This window comes from Thermobia domestica, chromosome 18, assembly GCF_964235325.1.
Source record: "Thermobia domestica chromosome 18, izTheDome1.hap1.1, whole genome shotgun sequence".
Classification (NCBI taxonomy): Eukaryota; Metazoa; Arthropoda; class Insecta; order Zygentoma; family Lepismatidae; genus Thermobia; species Thermobia domestica.
The window spans coordinates 17,298,464-17,317,518 of NC_137471.1; the positions used below are offsets into that span (position 1 = coordinate 17,298,464).

At 36.3% G+C, this 19,055-nt stretch overlaps 1 protein-coding gene across 2 annotated transcripts in view; it reads right to left on the reverse strand.

Moving 5' to 3' along the window:
* LRR (capping protein regulator and myosin 1 linker 1 leucine rich repeat protein) overlaps window positions 1-8,011 on the reverse strand; it is a 109,880-nt gene extending 101,869 nt beyond the window's left edge. Inside the window, exons 1-2 of one of the 2 annotated variants that reach the window (XM_081745064.1) lie at window positions 7,653-8,011; window positions 5,097-5,194 (exon numbers count right to left, since the gene is read on the reverse strand). In XM_081745064.1, the coding sequence (XP_081601190.1) occupies window positions 5,097-5,194; window positions 7,653-7,728 (174 nt within the window). In that variant the 5' untranslated portion in view covers window positions 7,729-8,011. The remainder of the gene's footprint in view (window positions 1-5,096; window positions 5,195-7,652) is intronic. The other variant, XM_081745065.1, reaches the window with a different exon arrangement.
* Between the last annotated feature and the right edge of the window lie 11,044 nt (window positions 8,012-19,055).

Consider the following 19,055-nt stretch of genomic DNA (forward strand, 5'->3'; position numbering starts at 1 on the left):
ACCCTGTATTATTATTATTATTATTATTATTATTCAAAATTACTACGTCAGGTTATTACTTATTGCAAATCTAAATGTCAAACGAAACTTGTCACGCAATGTTGAAACTAAGGAAAAATGAAATGAAATCTTTCAGTTTAACGTCCCACGATTATATGCTTCGGACTACGGGAAACGATGATTAAAGTAAGTGAATGATGATGGAAGAACTGATGGAACGAAAAAAGTGGGAATATCCCGAGAAAACCCACAGACACGATGTCCACCACAAACTTACTTCGGTGGGGATCGAACCAGGGACTCCACACACTAAGAGATAAGCACTATCACTGAGCCATTGTGACTTCCTGCAAACTAAGAACGCTAGAGTATCCAAACATCGAAACAAAATGGAGGTATCTGGAACAGTAATAGCGCAAGTGACGCCTCTTTCAGACTATGCGGCGTTTGCCGTGTGCCGCATCTGGCACGGCGCCATGATTATATGATTACCATTAGTATATATGAGGCTTTTCAGATTATCCGGCCACAAGACGCTGCGCCGTTCACGACGTGTTGATTACTATTGTCGTTCTGCAGACTAGACGGCGTGTGCCTGACAAAATTCTATAGTTCAATCTTGTATTATTTATACGGTACTTTGGAGAATGTGATTTATATCCTGTTTTTTTAAAATTAAATTTTATATTGTATTACTTGGGATATATACTTTCAAAACCAATTTACAATTGGATACAAATGTGTAAAAATATAAACATTAAACATTTGGAAACGTAGAATTTCCAACTATACCTCAGAGCTACGGCAAGTCTTTCAGTTGGTGAAATGGCATGTCTTAAGTGGGTATTTTGCCTTATAACCTGTATTTTTATTTTGTCTAACAGCTCATCAAAAGTTGCTATCGACATACAAAAATAATTTTAAAAAATCGTTCCATCAGTTCTTAAGTCACTAAATAATAGCTAGCACAAATGCAGAAACTACAGGTCTTTGAATATTCAAGAAATAAATCCATTTTCTTCCTCAGTGCCTTCGTCTTTTAGATTTTAAGTAGAACCAGTACAAATATAATAACCTATCTCGAACATCTATACTGTCTCTATTGTAAAAATTAACAAATCAGTTTGGCCGGCAAAAAAGCTGTTGTGATGTTCACGTCAAAAGCCGTATGTTTCACAGCACGACTTTTGTACACACGGCGCGGTGCCGTACACGGTATGGCATGTAGTGTGAAAGAGCCTGAGATGGACAGGGTAATGCACATCTAAAGTGCCTTAATGTCGAATACTAGGGTCATCACATGATTATTTCGTCAAAGTAGAAAGGAAGTTACAAGAAATTGAAAAATCTGACTTTTTCAAAAGATTTTATTTCAAAAATTGCTTAGATAAGTACCTCATCCAATTGCATAGATAGTTTTCAATAGATGTGAAGATTACATTTGGTGTTTACAGCGATTAGATATCTCCTTAACGTAAACTGAGGAAGGAATGAAAGACTCAAAATGGAAGCAGATTCTCGAAATAGAGAAAGAACGAAGTCACGAAAGAAGGGAACAATTGATCCCAGGTTCCGCTAAATGGGCTTTGCTGTGGACAAACACTGTGTGCGTGGGTTCCTCCGCAATGTGTGAATGCGGAGAAGAAGGAACTCCTGAGCACCATGTCATGTAGTGTCCATTATTAGAAGAAATTTTAGAACTAAGAACTCAAATAAGAGAAAAACTGTTGAAAGACATAATAGAAATAAAGGAAGATGCAAAATATTGGAAAATTCGACTAACGAATACTTCGAACTAAGACGAAAAACATATAGAAGAACAGAAGGATGAGTGCACGTGGAAGAATGTGTGAGGAGGTCTTCGGACCGGAGAAAAAACTCCTGGAACCCAAGGAACGGATTACCGTGCTTTCACCGAGGACCAGAATGCGTGGTGCACCTCCAGCCTTTCGGTTTGGAAAAGGAACTCCGGTGCAAAAGTGAATGTTGAGTGAGTGAACGAGTAGAGGTGAAGCGAGGATAGTGTCTCAGAAACAAAACATAGCACACAACTTTCGCCAGTAGTACGGCACATGCAGGGCGTGCCGGCCGAAGGATAAAACGGACCAGGGCCTGCACTAAGTGCTCTGAGTGGGCCCTGGACCTTAATCCAGCACAAATGGGTGGAAATTGACACGCAACTGAGAAGACTAAAGCATTAAAGCAAAAGTAACAGAAAACGCTTCTATAGAAGCATAAGAAAATCAAAACTTTGGAAAACATGAAAATTTAGATAAAAGTAAGTGTAGTGTGTGTGTGTTTCAAGTGTAGGTATTAGTTGGTGAAGGTTAGTTATTTTATTAGAAACAGTTAGGGTTGGTGTTAGTAGTGAGTGTGGTGGAGTGTTTGTGTAGAATAGTGAAAAGTGGTAAAATATACAGGTGAAAGGCCTGTGTAAATAGTGGAAATGAGAAATATAACACACAGGAAAGAAATGCAGGCAGAAACCAGTGAAACCAAACATACAGAGTGAAAACCTGAAGAAAAGAAGACGACCAAAAAGTAAAAACAAACAAACAAACAAACAAAAACAAACACACACACACACACACCAAAAATAATAATAATAATAATAATAATAATAATAATAATAATAATAATAAGCAAAACAACAGACACACACAACAAACTCAATAAAACACAAAACGCACAAAATCTCGCAACACTAGAATTAAGCAAATATTAAGTAGTTTATTTTTGTTTGTTTTTTGTTGGTTTTTGTATTTTGTTGATCTTTAGTTTTGTTGTACAATCCCTTGTTTTGGTTTCACGCTCTTTTTCCCTTCCCTCTCCTTCAAAATTATGAAATAAACAACCCAAAAGAGAAGTCACTCGCAATGATGATACTTCGCCGGTTTTGAATGCTCAAGGCACCGGCTGACAGTAACGAGACCGAGCGAATGAAAGAAAAAATGTTCCCCTTGTTAAACACACACAAAAAAAAAAGGAAAAACTAACGACAAACTTATGTAAGATACTGAAGCTAAAGAAATTAAAAAAAAAAAAAGAAAAAAAATGTTAGTACTGAACTTACATCTCCTTTGAGTTCACATAAATGTAAAATGCAACTGTGTAAGGTTGTCTTAAAAACGAAAAAAGGGCAATGCCTGGGAGTTTTAATTAAAACCAGGCTGTACTTTTAAAATTAGTACAGGATGATGCCAACGTTCTCTCCAGACGTCTGTGGAACCTTAAATAAATAAATAAATATCATACTGTAACTTCTGAACACCAAGAGATGATAAAGCATTTTTTTTCTTTAATACGGACATTAGTAGTGTTACACATGGAAGGAAAGATACGAAATTCTAGTATATGAGACGAAGACTTCCAGTTCCAGACTTCCAATAATAAGCTCCCGCTTGGAATCGAACGAATACGCTAACACATAGCCATGAAGGAGCTCTGAAAGATACGAAATTTCGATAAAAGATGCTGTTACTGGAAAACGTATCCATGTACCTAAAAGACATATAATCGTGCCTGTCTCTGAAGCCTACCATTTATTCCAAGAACACCTTAATATTAAGGTACAGATAAGCAATTTTTTAAGCTGCTGCGGCCTCCTCATGTCAGACCTACGAGTGAAATCCCGCCCAAGTCAGTGTTTGTGTACACCATGCATACTTTAATTCTGTCAAAGCTACTTTATCCAGACTAATGATATCTATAATCTGTGTTAGAAGTTAGTTTCTATTAAGATACTCAAACAGTACATTTTCTAATTACCTGATCTCATCTGTACTAAACTATGAAAGAATGCTGCCAAAGAACAATTATACTCATAGCTGATAAATTAATAATAATAAAAAAAACTGTTTGAATTTAATTTACAGTGTTACTCGCCCCGAGCGTCCTAGTTTTTGAAAATTTACACCAAAAATTGGTTCTACTAGATAAGTTAATTCCTTAGGATGCCGAACTTCAAGAACTAAAGTATACCCAGGAAACTGAGTATCATTAACCTAACGTTTAAGTTCCATATTGCCTTAAAGTGCACTTAAGGATTATTTATAACATAAGGTTATATATATACAGGGTGTTTCAAAACAACACCGACAACGTTTGGGAGGTGATTCCTGACACCAAGATAAGACAAAAAGTATAGACCAACATGGGTGCACGAATGTTTTTTTTCGGAGTTATAGGCTGCCGAAAACATGAAAAAAAAAACTTCAAATGTTCATAGCTGCAGAACTATGGGACCTACGAAGGTCGGGTCAAGACTTCACTTAGCAACTAATACGTGTGCTATCCAAAAATACGTGTTTCAGAATCCTATGGTACTCACGCAACAATTTTTATAGAATGAGTTTGGCTAGGGCATATAACTTGAAGTACTCAACAACTACCTCTACAAAAATTGTTGCGGAAGTACCACAGGATTCTGAAACTCAGATATTTGGATAGGGCACATGCTAGTTCCTAAGTGAAGTCTTGACCCGACCTTCGTAGGTCCCATAGTTCTGCAGCTATGGACATTTGAAGTTTATTATTATTATTATTATTATTTTTTTTCATGTTTTCGGCAGCCTATAACTCCGAAAGGAAGCATTTGTTGATTGATTGATTTTGAGTTTTACGTCCCGTTCGGCAGCGAGGCTATATGAGACGTGGACCTACTGATTAACGTGGAATCCGAACCACATGAGCTCCCGCCGGGAATCGACCCCGGGTCTCCCGCGCCAAAGGCGCGTACGCTAACCGCTTAGCCATGAAGGAGCTGAAGGAAGTATTTGTGTACCCAGATTGGTCCATACTTTTCTTCTTTTCTTGGTGTTAGGAATCACCTCCCAAACATTGTCGGTGTTGTTTTGAACACCCTGTATATTACATTGCAATAAAGAGTCTTGTTTACATTTGAGGATCTGTAATAAATTGAATTTAAGTCCCTCAATTAGTATTTTTTGTTTCAGAACCTATAATGTACTCTATGTGTCTAATTAATCGTTAGATATTAACATCCCCACGGTTTAGCTCAAACCACATTAATTTCTCTCGATTAGTTTATCATACATAATAAATAACGTTGTGTGTATAATCGCCTATCTACTCACCAACACTCTTCTTCCTGGCTTGTCACCCTTCGCCTCCAGCTTAACAAGGGCTTTGAGCAAGATTTTGACATGTCTCCCTAGAAGTAGTCTAATGCTTTCTAGAATTAAAAAGAAATACAACAAAGATTACAAAACGGTTCACATTAACGTATCAGCCTTAAGCTTATCATTTACTAATAAAATTACAACATATTTTTGCTATTCAAATCTCCACAATACAATAGATGGTGTGTTGTGTTCTGTGTTCAGCATATGCAAACATGGTCCCAGCAGTTTTTGTCCACTTTTCCACTTAAGCCACGTAGACATTTTTATTATAGCTACTAAATTCATAATATGAATCAACACCATCAACGAAACTGTGGACTATTTTGAAACTAGCAAAACTTACCGTTCAACTGACAATAATGTTTGTAAAATTCAGTTAATGCATTTTCCCGTAACTCTCTATATTAATAATCTTTCTAAGTGTATATATATATATATATATATATATATATATATATACGGTAGGGTGTTTCAAAACAACACCGACAACGTTTGGAAGGTGACTCCTTACACCAAGATAAGACGAAGTATAGACTATCCTGGGTGCACAAATGCTTCCTTTCGGAGTTATAGGCTGCCGAAAACATGAAAAAATGTTCATAGCTCCAAAACTATGGGACCTACCATAGTCGGGTCAAGACATCACTTAGGAACTAATACGTTCTCTATCCAAAAATCCAGGTTTCAGAATACTAAGATACTTACGAAGCAATTTTTATAGACGTAGTTGGACAGTATTTCAAATTATATGCCTTTAGCAAAACTCTGCCTATAAAAATTGCTTCGTAAGTACCTTAGGATTCTGAAACATGTATTTTTGGATAGAGAACACATTAGTTCCTAAGTGAAGTCCTGTCCCGACTACGGTAGGTCCCATACTATTGGAGCTATGAACATTTAAAGTTAATTTTTTCATGTTTTCGGCAACCTATAACTCCGAAGGGAAGCATTTGTGCACCCAGGTTGGTCTATACATTATGTCTTATCTTGGTGTCAGGAATCATCTCTCAAACGTTGTCAGTGTTGTTTTGAAACACACTGTGTTGACAATCAGCATTACGAAATATTCTATACTGTAACTGTGCATTATTTTGTTACACGATCCAAACTGAAGGAAGAAGCAAGCGCGTACATTATATCAAGAGCGTGGGCAGTAAATGTCAGAATTTCTCGGAGAAAAAAATAACGAAAGAAAGAAAAAATGGCCACCTGATTTTCAGTGAACTAGCAATTCATTTAAAATCTGCTAAATGAACTGCTAGTTCATTTAGCAGATAATCACTTAAAAGTCAGGTCTGGTGTCGAAAATTGGGGGGAGATGAAAGAAACATGGTAATCTGACGTATCCTACTCCGCCAGTGGATGCTGCGGACTTAAGTATTATGCAAAGTTATGGGTATCAACTTTACCTCCCCCCTTTCATTTTAATACAAAACGTCATCAAAGTTTTGATGGACTATTCATTGGTCAGAATATCGTATAGTGATTCTCAAATTGAATTATATCAAGTAGCAGCAAGGAACAAACGTCAAGGTCTGTAAAATTTGGATAGGAAAGAGAAGAAGTATCTGGAGCACCAGCACTTGAAGATCCCCTATAGAGGATACTTGTTACTACTCCAATCACGTCAAGTTTAAACTTAATTTTCTCTTCTATTATGCATGTTTATTTCTGTCGCATGCATAAATTTGTGCATTATAATATACCTTTCGATGTTACTATTCAAATTTACTCTTAGATTTCCAAATTGTGGTGTATTGAAACTTAATCTACACCCATTTATTTTCCTGCCACCCATACTGCACAACTACTCCGCTGTCAGATTATACAGGATCCTACATTATATACCCTATATATATTCAACTTCTTTACATATTTTAAAGGAAAGTGTAAACTGATTCTTTTAGCTCTTAACTTGCTTTCTAAACATTACCGGTAGTTTTTTTTTTTTTTTATGTAAAAGTTTCCTTTACGTGCTGCTACATTCTTGTGCAGAAATTTGGTCTTAGTGCCGCAGAGTACGTCAAACATATTAAGCCTTAAGTTAAATTAGGTTAGGTTAAGTTAGTTTCCACTAGAATCCATATGCCTGGACCTACTCTGCCGCACTTAACCCACAAACTTCAATTATGATGAACTTGACAAATGTAAACAAACCAACATTTAACAATATAACCTTGTTTAAAAATACACTTCTTATAATCCATGGAAAGTAAAATTATTATAAATTTTGCATTGAAGTGTAAAAGTTGTGCAATTTAAATGGAATATAAACAACATCTATCACTAGATACAAGTCATTCATAGTAAATACTGCAGCAATCAAACAAACAGTAGTCAGTCTGAGTCATCCTTACCAAGCAGCCACACCTCATTCAGTGACTAATATTCGGACTACGAGTAACTTTATATCTCACAATGTAATATGCAATAAGTTACCAATAATTCATATTTCATAGTTAACAACTAGCGAAAAGTACATGCAAAAAAAATAATAGTTAATCTTACCATTAAGGTCCTTGTTTGAATGAAATTTCCTGGACATGACTAATTTTGATGCTACGAACATATATTCCTTGTACATATATTTCTTATATTCTTTCAAACTGCAATTATTATAACTCTTCTGCCATGTAGAAACTCTACAGCTTCGTCATCTTATCACACAAATCACTTCTGCCATTTTATCTGTCATTTGTTCCGCCTTTCGTCTTGCATTTTATTTCAGGTAAGCTCCTCCGCCTTTCAAAAGTCAGATGTTTCTTTTGATGTTCCGCTCTTTCAAAAGATGGCATTCCGCTAGACCCATAGATGTTGCAAGACTCTAGAACCTATTTTTCAATAGTTCAAATACAAATATCATGTAGTGGACATGTTTGACTCTAGAAAAATGGGAATATAACTGCAGAATTCACAGGGCCTAATGCAGAGTCGTTTTGATGCGTGATTAGTGGCATACTAAAGAGTTCGACTAACATATGTTCCCTGCAGTAGTCAGGCTTTCAGTATGATTCTAATCATAACGTCAAAACGACTCTGCATAAGGCGGACAATCTCTAAACGCTTAAGGCTATAGCAAAACTTAGACTTGGCTTGGAGATTATTTTAAGAAATTCAAAACATCGATGTAAGATTTGTGGATGCGTGTACATGTTATCTTACTTTGATACCTTTAAACTCCCCAATAATGTAAAAGGCACAATACACTAAGACGTTCGATAAACTTTTTTTTTTTAATGGAAATCATGCTTCTATCCATATATCTTTTGAAACACAACGTAGTTTACTTTTAAACATAAGCACGCGAAACATAGGAGCTTCTTGCAATTGAAAAATGTCCATTCATTTGCACAAATTTTAGAGCTTCCTCTCCGAAGAAAACAAAAGGGTATATTCACTATCTAGCTTGTTACCTTTGAGCTGTTGGACAAAGGTACGGAACTTTGAATATGGGAACTTTCTGACACAAAATATGAACAGCTATTTCATATGTACATAAGTACTGTCTCTGGTAGAAGCATGTCAACACGATATATTTCATTCGGTTGTGTACATTTCACAAATTACATGTCAAAGGCAGGCCCGTATTTAGGTAAGTGCTATTCTGTGCTCGAGCACAGGGCGGCGGAATTTAGGGGGCCGCAAAATTTTGAATTTTTTTTAAAGATTCACAATAAAGTAATATTTGAAAGTAGCAACTCGCAAGGTCCCGCGCAAGCGCGATAAAATATGTTAATGCGTTTAATTCGCTTTAATTACCGTAGTTACTAATTAGCTAGCTTATCTGATTATTTTTAAAATTTATCCTCCCCCACCCACTCCAAAGGGTTAGAATGAACTTGAACATCATGAAAACTGATACCTTTCAACTCAGCAACCTCGAGAACTATGAATTCAACACTAATATCTCTCGTTTTCGATTACTTTTAAAATCTCGCTCCCTCCTTGGGGAGTGGATTATGACCTTGAAGTTGAATTTGATTAAAACTGTCACTATTCATTTTTAAACACCTCCAAAATCTGTGAATTCAACTTTAATATTGTTCGTTTATTTTTAAAATGTCCCAATGTTATTCTTATGGGGACTTTGCACCCCATATCTCAGCTCAGCTGTGACCTAAGGACCTGGAACAGATCATTTTGATAATTTCTCTGAGAGCTTTAAAATATATTAAAAATTCATGTTTCTATCTATTACGAAATAAGCTACAGACAGATCATGAATGAACAGAATGTATTTTCTCTGGACAGCAAATTAAAACCTACATGAATAAATTACATGCCAGTATTGAGAGAATGTGTCCCCAATATATGAGTGGCTAAGCTTGATACTTTGTAATCAAGGAGTCCTGGGTTCGATTACCGGAGGGGACACAAGTAGTTCGGATACCAAGTTAAGCTGTAGATCCCGTCCTTAGTACGTCATCATCATCTCATGGAAGGCAACTTTAAACTACTATAAATTCACCTTACCCACGGACCTTCGGGTCAAACACCTACTTTCGGACAGAACACCACATCATAATCATCATTGAAGTTGCCGGTAATTTGTAACATTTGTAACTTGTCATACCTAAACTATTACTCAACAAGAGCTTGTATGTTTGCAAAATTACGACTTGTTTCCTTGTTTGAAATTTAAATTTGTGCGGGGAGGGGCGGCAAATTATTTAGAGAACAGGGGCGCACAATATATAAATACGGGCCTGATCAAAGAAGTGGCATTATGGATGAACTTTGCTTCATAAAAAATGTACTGAATGTCACCGAGTCTCGTGGTCTATAATAGTATGAGTCTGTCATTTACTGTTAATGTGTGTCACACACAGAGAGGAAACACATGGGAAAAGGGACCACGAGACTCGGTGACATTCAGTACATTTTTTATGAAGCAAAGTTCATCGAAGGTCCGAAAAGGTCTGTACGATATATTGATTATACCGTTGATAACATCAAGGAGGACTTACTCAGTGTACCAGGTCAGACTACTAGCTCGGAAACTTTCAATGCATTTTATGCATATGTTCGTATGAAAGGGTTGGAGTGGGAAAATTGTGTTCGGTTGTGTACCGATGGTGCCGCTTCTCTGACCGAAAAACATTCAGGAGTGACATCCAGAATAAAGGAAATAGCAAATCATGACATCATACTAACTCGTTTCATACATAGAGAACATTTAGCTTCAAAGAAAATGACACCTAAACTGAATGAAGTTCTTTCTCAAGCTGTTAAAATAATTAATTTTATTAAAAACAACCCTTTGAACACACGATTGTTGAAACTATTGTGCGAGGAACTGGGATCTAATACTCAGCATCTTTTCCATACAAAAGTTCGATAGTTATCAAGGGGGAGGGTTCTCAGAAGGTTGTACGAATTGAGAAATGAAGTTATTTCTTATCAATAAAAAAACACTTACAGTCATCTTAAGGACAACGAATGGGTAGCCAAGCTTGCTTATTTAAGTGACATTTTTTTTCCACGATCAATGAACTGAATTTGAGTCTTCAAGGTTCACGAACAACAATATTCAGTGCCTGCAACAAAATAGAAGCGTTCAGAAAGAAAATTGAACTTTCGCTCAAAATGGTTTCTGATGGAAATTTTGAAATTTTTGAATAGTTCTCCAGTTTTATTACTGAAGTCGATGTTGTTGACATGTCAGAACTAATAACCAGTCATCTTAAGATGCTCTCATCATCATTTGAAAAGTATTATCCTAAAGGTAAATATCCTTGCGAGAGCAATATGTGGATTATAAATTAGTGATGAGCGCAAGAGTCTTGGTCTTGCAGTTTTTGCAACAGTCTTTCATGCAAGACCAAGACCAAAACCAAGACCAGGAATCCCGATGCAAGACCAAGACGAAGACCAAGGGGTGCAAGACTAAGATCAAGACCAAGACCATACCTGCAAAACCAAGACTAAGACCAAGACTCTTGCGCAAGAGTCTTGCACAAGTACCGGCACTACTTGTATTTTTTATATAATGTAAAAAAGAAGGAGATGGATTTCTTGGCTTCAGTAAAAATGCTGCTGGAGTGAATGTGTTTCCAGTAGTTTATGCAATCCGTGTGAGTCGATCTGCCCCTGTAGCTTATAGCAACTGCACGTGGTTTTCTCAATTGGTTGTTCGCGTTTTCTGTAGATATTACTAGTTTTCAAGCCACACAGGTGTCATCTCGCACCATGTGAGCTTTTTTGGTGGACAAACACCGTGTGCGTGGGTTTTCTCGGGATTTTTTCTTTTCCTCCTACTTTCTTCATTCCACCATTTTAGCCATTTCTCATCACCACTGTCTCCCTTAGCCTTGGTGCACAATCGTGGGACGTTAAACTAGATACTTCATTTCATTTCAAAGCATATTAGTGGTGTTCTTCTTCCAAAACGTAGTATTGAACATCGGTAATACCGTACACCATAGGTGTCAACTACATGGGTATGGCCTTGGGTTTGAGACTCAAGCATCCGTTGGAAACTTTTAATGTGTGCTCTTAAATCTAATATCGAAATAACATTTTCATGACATTGACAAAATCTTAGTGCATGTGACCGCAAGTTTGATTTCATGGGCGAATGCTTATACATTGAATAATTGTTTACTAATATAACTTTTAGCCTCCTTAGGTATACATCACATCGAGGATTGAACGAAATAACATTATACTACAACAATAAATTTATATTATAAAATTGAAAGTGACTAGTTTTGTGACTCCTAATCTCTTGAACCAGCCGAGCGATCTCGATCAAATTTTTAACATAGATGAGGTTCAGGCCTGGAATGTTATCTGTCAGTTCACTTTGACGGAGCAATGTAGGGGAGGAGGGGAAGATGTACAAAAATCAATATAAATAAAAATAAAAATAAAAGTGACTTAATAATTCTCGAGCCGATCTCAATCAAATTTTTAACATGTATGAGGTTCGGTCTGGAAAGTTTTTTTTTAGAGTTTGTTTCACTTCGATAGTAGAACCTAGGGGAGGAGGAAGGGAGGGGTATATATATATATATATATATATATATATATATATATATATATATATATATATATATATATATATATACAAAATAAATAAAACTTAATAACTTTTAAAACACTAGACCGATCTTGATCAAATTTTCAACATAGATGAAGTTCAGGCCTGGAGAGATTTTTATCGTTTTACTTTGACGGTGCAATGTAGGAGAGGGGGAAGAGGGATATATATATATATATATATATATATATATGTGTGTGTGTGTGTGTGTGTGTGTGTAAATTAAAGATATAAGTGGTGTCTTTGTGACTTTATCACTCTTGAACCAGCCAATCGATCTCAATCAAATTTACAACATAGATGAGGTTCTGACTTTTTTTTTTATCAAATCACTTTGATGGTAGGAGGTGGGGATGGAAAATGTACAAAAATAAATAAAATTTAATAACTCTTGAACCACCCGACTGAGCTCGATCTCATTTTCAACATAGATGAGGATCTGACATAGAGGAGGTGGTTTCTGTCATATCATTTTGACGGTGCAGTTTAGGTGCGGGGGAATGAAAGATACTTAAAAATGATCGAAAATGACGGATTCTAAAATGGGGTATATAGTTTTAGTGGTTGCTGAGATAAACAGTGACACTTCCGATGCTATTTAAAACCAAGTTCAGCCCCGTAGCTTGGCGGACGGAAGAGAAGATATATATATATATATATATATATATATATAAAGATCGAAAATGACAAATATTAGAGTTGAATCCATAGTTTTCGGCGTCGCTAAGGTGAACAGTGATACTTCCGATCCCATTTAAATGCAAATTCAGCACCGCAACTTGGGGAGAAACAAGATATATAAAATTATCAAAAATTACCATTATCAATGTCGAACTCATAGTTTTTGAGGTCATTGAGATGAACAATGACACTTCCGATGCCTACCTCGCAACATGGAGGTGAAGGAGATATATAAGTTTATTGAAAATGACCGAGATTAGTGCCAAATCCTTAGTTTTTGGGGTCTCTGAGACGAACAGTGACACTTCTGATGCCGTTTAAATTCAAATTCAGCTCCGTAACTTGGGGAGGAGGATGGGAGAGAAATATAAAAATAATCGAGAATGACCGATATCAGAGAGCGCTTTACCAATAGTAAAAAGTGACTGACTAACGAAATATATAATTATTATTATTTAAATGTAACCCAACGAAGTGGGTAATTGATGCTAGTAATCCATATTCACAAGTGAGACTTCAAATAACTTGGAGTTTGATGCCGTTATTTTGTATTTCCAATACAGGTCAAAAGTATTTATATAGATTGAATTTACACAAAACTGACGAAAGACATAGACAGTTGAATCGTTTTCAGTTTTCAATCAATATTAAGAGGTTTGATTATAATAATAATTATTATTTTAATTTTCCCTCCCTCTTTTTAGTCAATATTGTTAAATATATGATCATCTTCATAATAGCTATTCTGCCATTATTGGCAGGTTACTTGTTGCAACTGAGAAGCTTCGACGTTCGGTGGTCCTCAGCTAGTCTCTTCGTCTTGACGTAGCAATTTTCTGTTTTAATACCTTCCTTCAACTAGTCTCCTTCGCTCCCTCCCTCTCTTTCCTTCCACAATACCCTCCAGCACGTCCCTCATAATACAGTTCCTTCCCAGCCAATATCCTAACCAGTTCCTCTTCCTCCTCTTAACAATATCTAAAATTCTTCTTTTTTTTTCCCTACTGCTAATTCTTTTTAACACCTTCTCATTCGTTTTCCGTTCAACACAGCTAATTCTCTCATTTTTTCTCCATGCCCATGTATCGAAAGCATGCAATTTTTTCATCACTTTTTTGAGTAATGTCAATGTTTCTTCCCCATATATTACATAGCCTATTCGAATCAGTAAAACAAAATCTCAGAATTTAATTGGAAGTTTGATTAATACAAGGATTAGGGAATCGTGGTTGAAAAGAAATATCTGACGCCTTTAGAGTTTAAAAATAATTTTGCAATTCATGGTATTTCAATAATCTGTGCCGTCTTGATTTTCTTTCATGCGTCTCAGTTGTAGCCTCCCCAGTTTGGGAACCAGTGGATTGTTGGCTTGTGATTTAGGCATATCGTACAGGTACTGAAGCGTGGGCACCCATTAAAAAAGGAAAGGTCATCACCTATGTTGTACACTATCATGATACTTACACAAAGTTAAACTATATTACATTTAGAAACATGCATTGTATTTCCGTTACTATTGGCGCATTGTAGAGTTTATTATCCCTTATATCCATAGTAAAATTTACCTATGTAAAGCTTGAGATTTCTTAAATGCAAGACTTGCAAGACTCTTGCATGCAAGACCAAGACTGGGTGTGCAAGACCAAGACCAAGACCAAAACCAAGACCAAGGATTCCAGTGCAAGACCAAGACCAAGACTGTATGTGCAAGACCAAGACCAAGACCAAGACCACCCCGGTCTTGGTCTTGGTCTTGCATTTGCTCATCACTATTATAAATCCTTTTGTTGAACATAGGCATTCGTCCTTTTCATACATACAAAGAAAGAGTAGGCCTACAGTTAGCAGAATTATCATCGGACAGAGAGCTTGAATGTCTTTACAAATCTATGAGTATTTACAAATTCTGGATAAAAATGAGGACAGAATACACAGAAATACATGAAAGAGCAATGACATTTCTTCTTTGCTTTTCCTCGACATATCTGTGTGAAACAGCATTTTCTGCAATTACTGTTCTCAAAACAAAGCAAAGGAATCGTCTGCAACTTTCTCACTGTTTACGTTTGGCTGTTACTTCACTTCACCCGAGAGTCAATCAATTGGCCAAAAAGAAGCAACAGCAGAGGTCCCATTAACTTAAATTCATTGCAAATCCATTAACTTCCTCACCTTTAGTTTCAATTGTATACACAAACGATTTATTATTTTAGTTAATACTTATCATGTATGAATATTATTTGTGTACAGAGACTGAAACTAAAAATTTAAAAATCACTAGTTTTCAATTCAAAATTGGACAGCTGGTACTTAACAGTGGCTTGTGCAACAATGCTTAAAAGTATACTGTGTGTGTGTGTTGAATGGTGCTGAAAAGATGAGTTTGGACGTCTTTACTCCAGCTTCTTTCAAACAGTGGAGATGGTGAGTCAAAAATAATTTTATTCTTACTGTTATTAGTTTATTGCAATACATTTTCATTGTATTAAATCTACCATCCATTACAGTGCAGATGAACAAAACTTTTCAAGGGATGAAAACACAAGTATATGTTGCATAAATGTTTTATCATTTTAATTGTGCAGCAAACTGAGATTAGCAATTATCAATACTTCTAATAAGTATTCACGTATGTAGCATTATATTTTTACCTTAGTTGCTAAATATGGCAAACTAATGGAAACTAATAATTGTAATTTTTGTGGTGGGCCGCAGGAATTATTTTGGAGACGTTGGTGGGCTGCAGTCTTACAAAGGTTGAGAAACACTGCTTTAATCCAAGCCTGCAATTGCAGGAAATATCTATGGCCTACGTTAATTAAAGAAGGCTATCGACTAGTGCTGTCGAAATCGATTTTTGAAAAAATCGAAAACCGGTTTTTGAAAAAGTGAAATTTTATAAAACCGAAATGTCGGTTTTAAAAACCAAAAACCGCATTTGTGGTTTTCAGAAAACCGGTTTTCTCAAAAATCGAAAACCACAAATGTCACAAAAATTCGACAGCACTACTATCGACTATGTCATCAAGCGTAAGGAGTGAACACTTTGAAGTGCCTAAAATCATTTTATGTACAGTGAGTTACAATTTCGGACATTAATGGCTGTTTTGGAAAATCTATGTTTAAAGCCGAAATAATGTACGATTTAAAAAAAAATTAGTAGTTGCCGAGAAGAAAGATTGTAGCATTGAGTTGATATATCAAAAAGTAGATAGTATCAATATATGAACATATTCCTTTCAGAAATGTTGGCTAATATAGAGCTCCCTACAAATTTATTCACTCAGGGGGGCTTTCATCAGGAAGTAATGAAGTGGAATATTTCATTAGTGGTGTCCCGGGGAGAGGGCGAGCGGAGCTACGGTAAGGGGCCGAAGTAAGGGGTGCAAAGAAATGATAAGGAAAAAGTAATAAAGACTGTTCAAAATCAAGGAAAAGCGGGGTTTATTTTTGAAAATTTTCTTACTCTTCATGTCAACCTTGGTGGTGCTTCGCGGCTGGTCTGTTCACTTCCCTCATATGCATGGGGGCGCTGTCATATACTGTCGCCCCGGGTGCTGATTTTCCACTGCACGGTACTGGCTTTCAGTTTAACGTCCCACGGGTTAGCCGTTAGGTTAAGGGATACGAGTGATTTAGATAAGAACGATTATGAAATAATTGGTGAAATGAGAATGTTGGAGAGAATATGAGTACCCGAGAAAACTCACGGATACAATGTTATTCAACAGAAACCACTTAGCCGATAGTTGGTGGCATCTTACGATGTTATCCAACAGAAACCAGGTAAGCGCTTTAAAACTGAGATAACATGCCACCATTAGGATGTAAGATCAGCGGCGTGCCGTCAAGGGGACTAGGGGACTAGGCTAGTCCCCTGGCATTTTAATTAAAGTATTCTGTGATAAATATATACCAAAGAAAACGAAAATATTGTTTGTATTTCTCTATTTTCGTAAAATAACACTATTTCAATTGTTCTGACACAACTATAGTCAGCGCCCGTGTGCTGGGTGCGACAGCGAAGTGGAGATCGGAAACACTCGGGTTTTAATCGGCTTTTCTCGGGGAAGGGAACAGGGTCCAGCCAGCTAGTCCTCATATTATGTTGTCTAAGCTCTAAGCACAGGCGTTCTGTCGTAAGCGAATTTAATGCTCGTTTGCTTTTTGCAGTTAATAGTTTTAACGCTATTAAATATACAGTATTAATCTTGACACTTTAAGAGATCTAGTGAAGTGTGAACTTTTTAGATTATCAATATATTTTGAAAATGACTCAAAGAATAAAGTATGAAAGGGGACTCGTTTGAGAAACCGAGTCCCTTGCAGCAAAGCGATGGCGCAAGCAGTGATATTACTTCAATTGGTATAGGGGACAGTAGGGGTGGGGATCGGCCGTTTCAGTCTTTTATTCTGGACCATTGGATTCCTTAATTTTCAAGAAATGCAACAAATAATAACCAGTGGTAGAACAACTCCAAGCATTTCCATTTAGACAAAAATGAAAGATTATATACATAATATCAAAACGGATTATTTTGCTTCTTCAAAATAGTTAACTGCATGTAAGACAAGAAACAAACTTATTGCTGGCCTTGTATTCTGTTCCACATAGAAAAGGACGTGTGGAATAATGATGGCTTTTGTGACATGAACAATTTTCACAAACCCAAGTTGCGCCAAGAAAAATGTTATTCACACCTGTCCACAATAACTAAATTGAAAACTTTCGGGAAACCAGAATTGATTTTCAATTGAGCAAGCAATGCAGAAGTTGATTCAAACCGAAAACTAATGAACCGATTGATTTATTCCTCTTGTTTTATGGCTAAACAAGAGCTATCATTTGGAAGTCATAACAAACAGGAAAATTCTGTCAATTAGGGAAATTATATTGAAGTAATTCAGTTAATTTCTAAGTACGACACTAAATGGACTTGCAGGGGCGTCTGAAGAAAATTTTCTAGGGAGGGGCCCATCTCCATGGTTGCTATGTTGCGTCTGGTATTTCTGGTATTTAATATACGTGGTTTGCTATATTACGTATACATTTTCGTGAGCAAGAGGAAGGTCCGGACCCCACCCTGCCCTCTTGTTCGGGCGCCCATGTTGACTTGTCACCTTCACAGCATGGGAGTGTTTAAAGGAACATCAAACAGAATTCAGAATTATATTATTAAATGTGTTGGTGAGTAATTCTGGATAAAATTAAGTCAGAAATAATCAATACACTTCTTACAACAATAATGTTGGACAAAACTACGGACATTGCAAAGATCTCTCAACATTCAATCGGTACGTGAAAGACGGCAATTCATGAAAGATTTATTTGTTTTGCAGATGTTACTAGTGATTGCACTGCGCTGCTTTAAGTGAGCATGCTTTCCAAATTCTCTCTCATTTTAATTGTAAGCAAAAGCTTGTAGCACTAGGCTATGGATGGAGCTGCCACATTTTCTGGTCATTTGAACGGTTTACAATCTTTTGTCAAAAGGTGTTTGAGTGCACTCATTATACACTGCTATCATCACAGACTCAATCTCGTTGTTTCACAGTCTGTTAATCACATCAAGGAATGTAAAATATTTTTTAGAATAAGTGGCATTCCAAATTTCTTTCCATATTCATCGAAACGCTGTAACGCGCTTGCTGAATCAGGAAGTAACTAAGCGATTTCCAACGGTTGCCACTATAAGATGGAATTACAATTCCAAAATTGTAAATGCAGTAAATGAAAATCAAGTAGAAGTTTTACGGTGTTCTGAAAACATTGTAGAAGATTCAGATAATTGCGACACCGAAGCTTTCATGACTACAAAAAAGAAAAAAAAAAAAGAAAAAGATGTGAGAGTTATCATTGAAGGATTTCGATTTTGCATTTCTACTAAAAGTTTTCAGTCATTTTTTTTTCACGCACGGATATACTACTCAACATTCTTTAAAATAAAATCTTGGATGTGAAATATTGCATCCAAAAAGTACAAAAGATGGTATCTCAACTTAGAAATGCAAGAAACGATTTTGAAGACTTATAGAAAAGTAGAATTGGATGACAACGGGAACCTTCTAATAAAAGACGTAAAGTAAATGACTCAACAGATTCAGAAATTTAATACGTGCGTCTCTTAAATGACATTATTCATACTGTGATTTTAAGATCTCAATGAGTTACAATTTCTTGAGCTGTT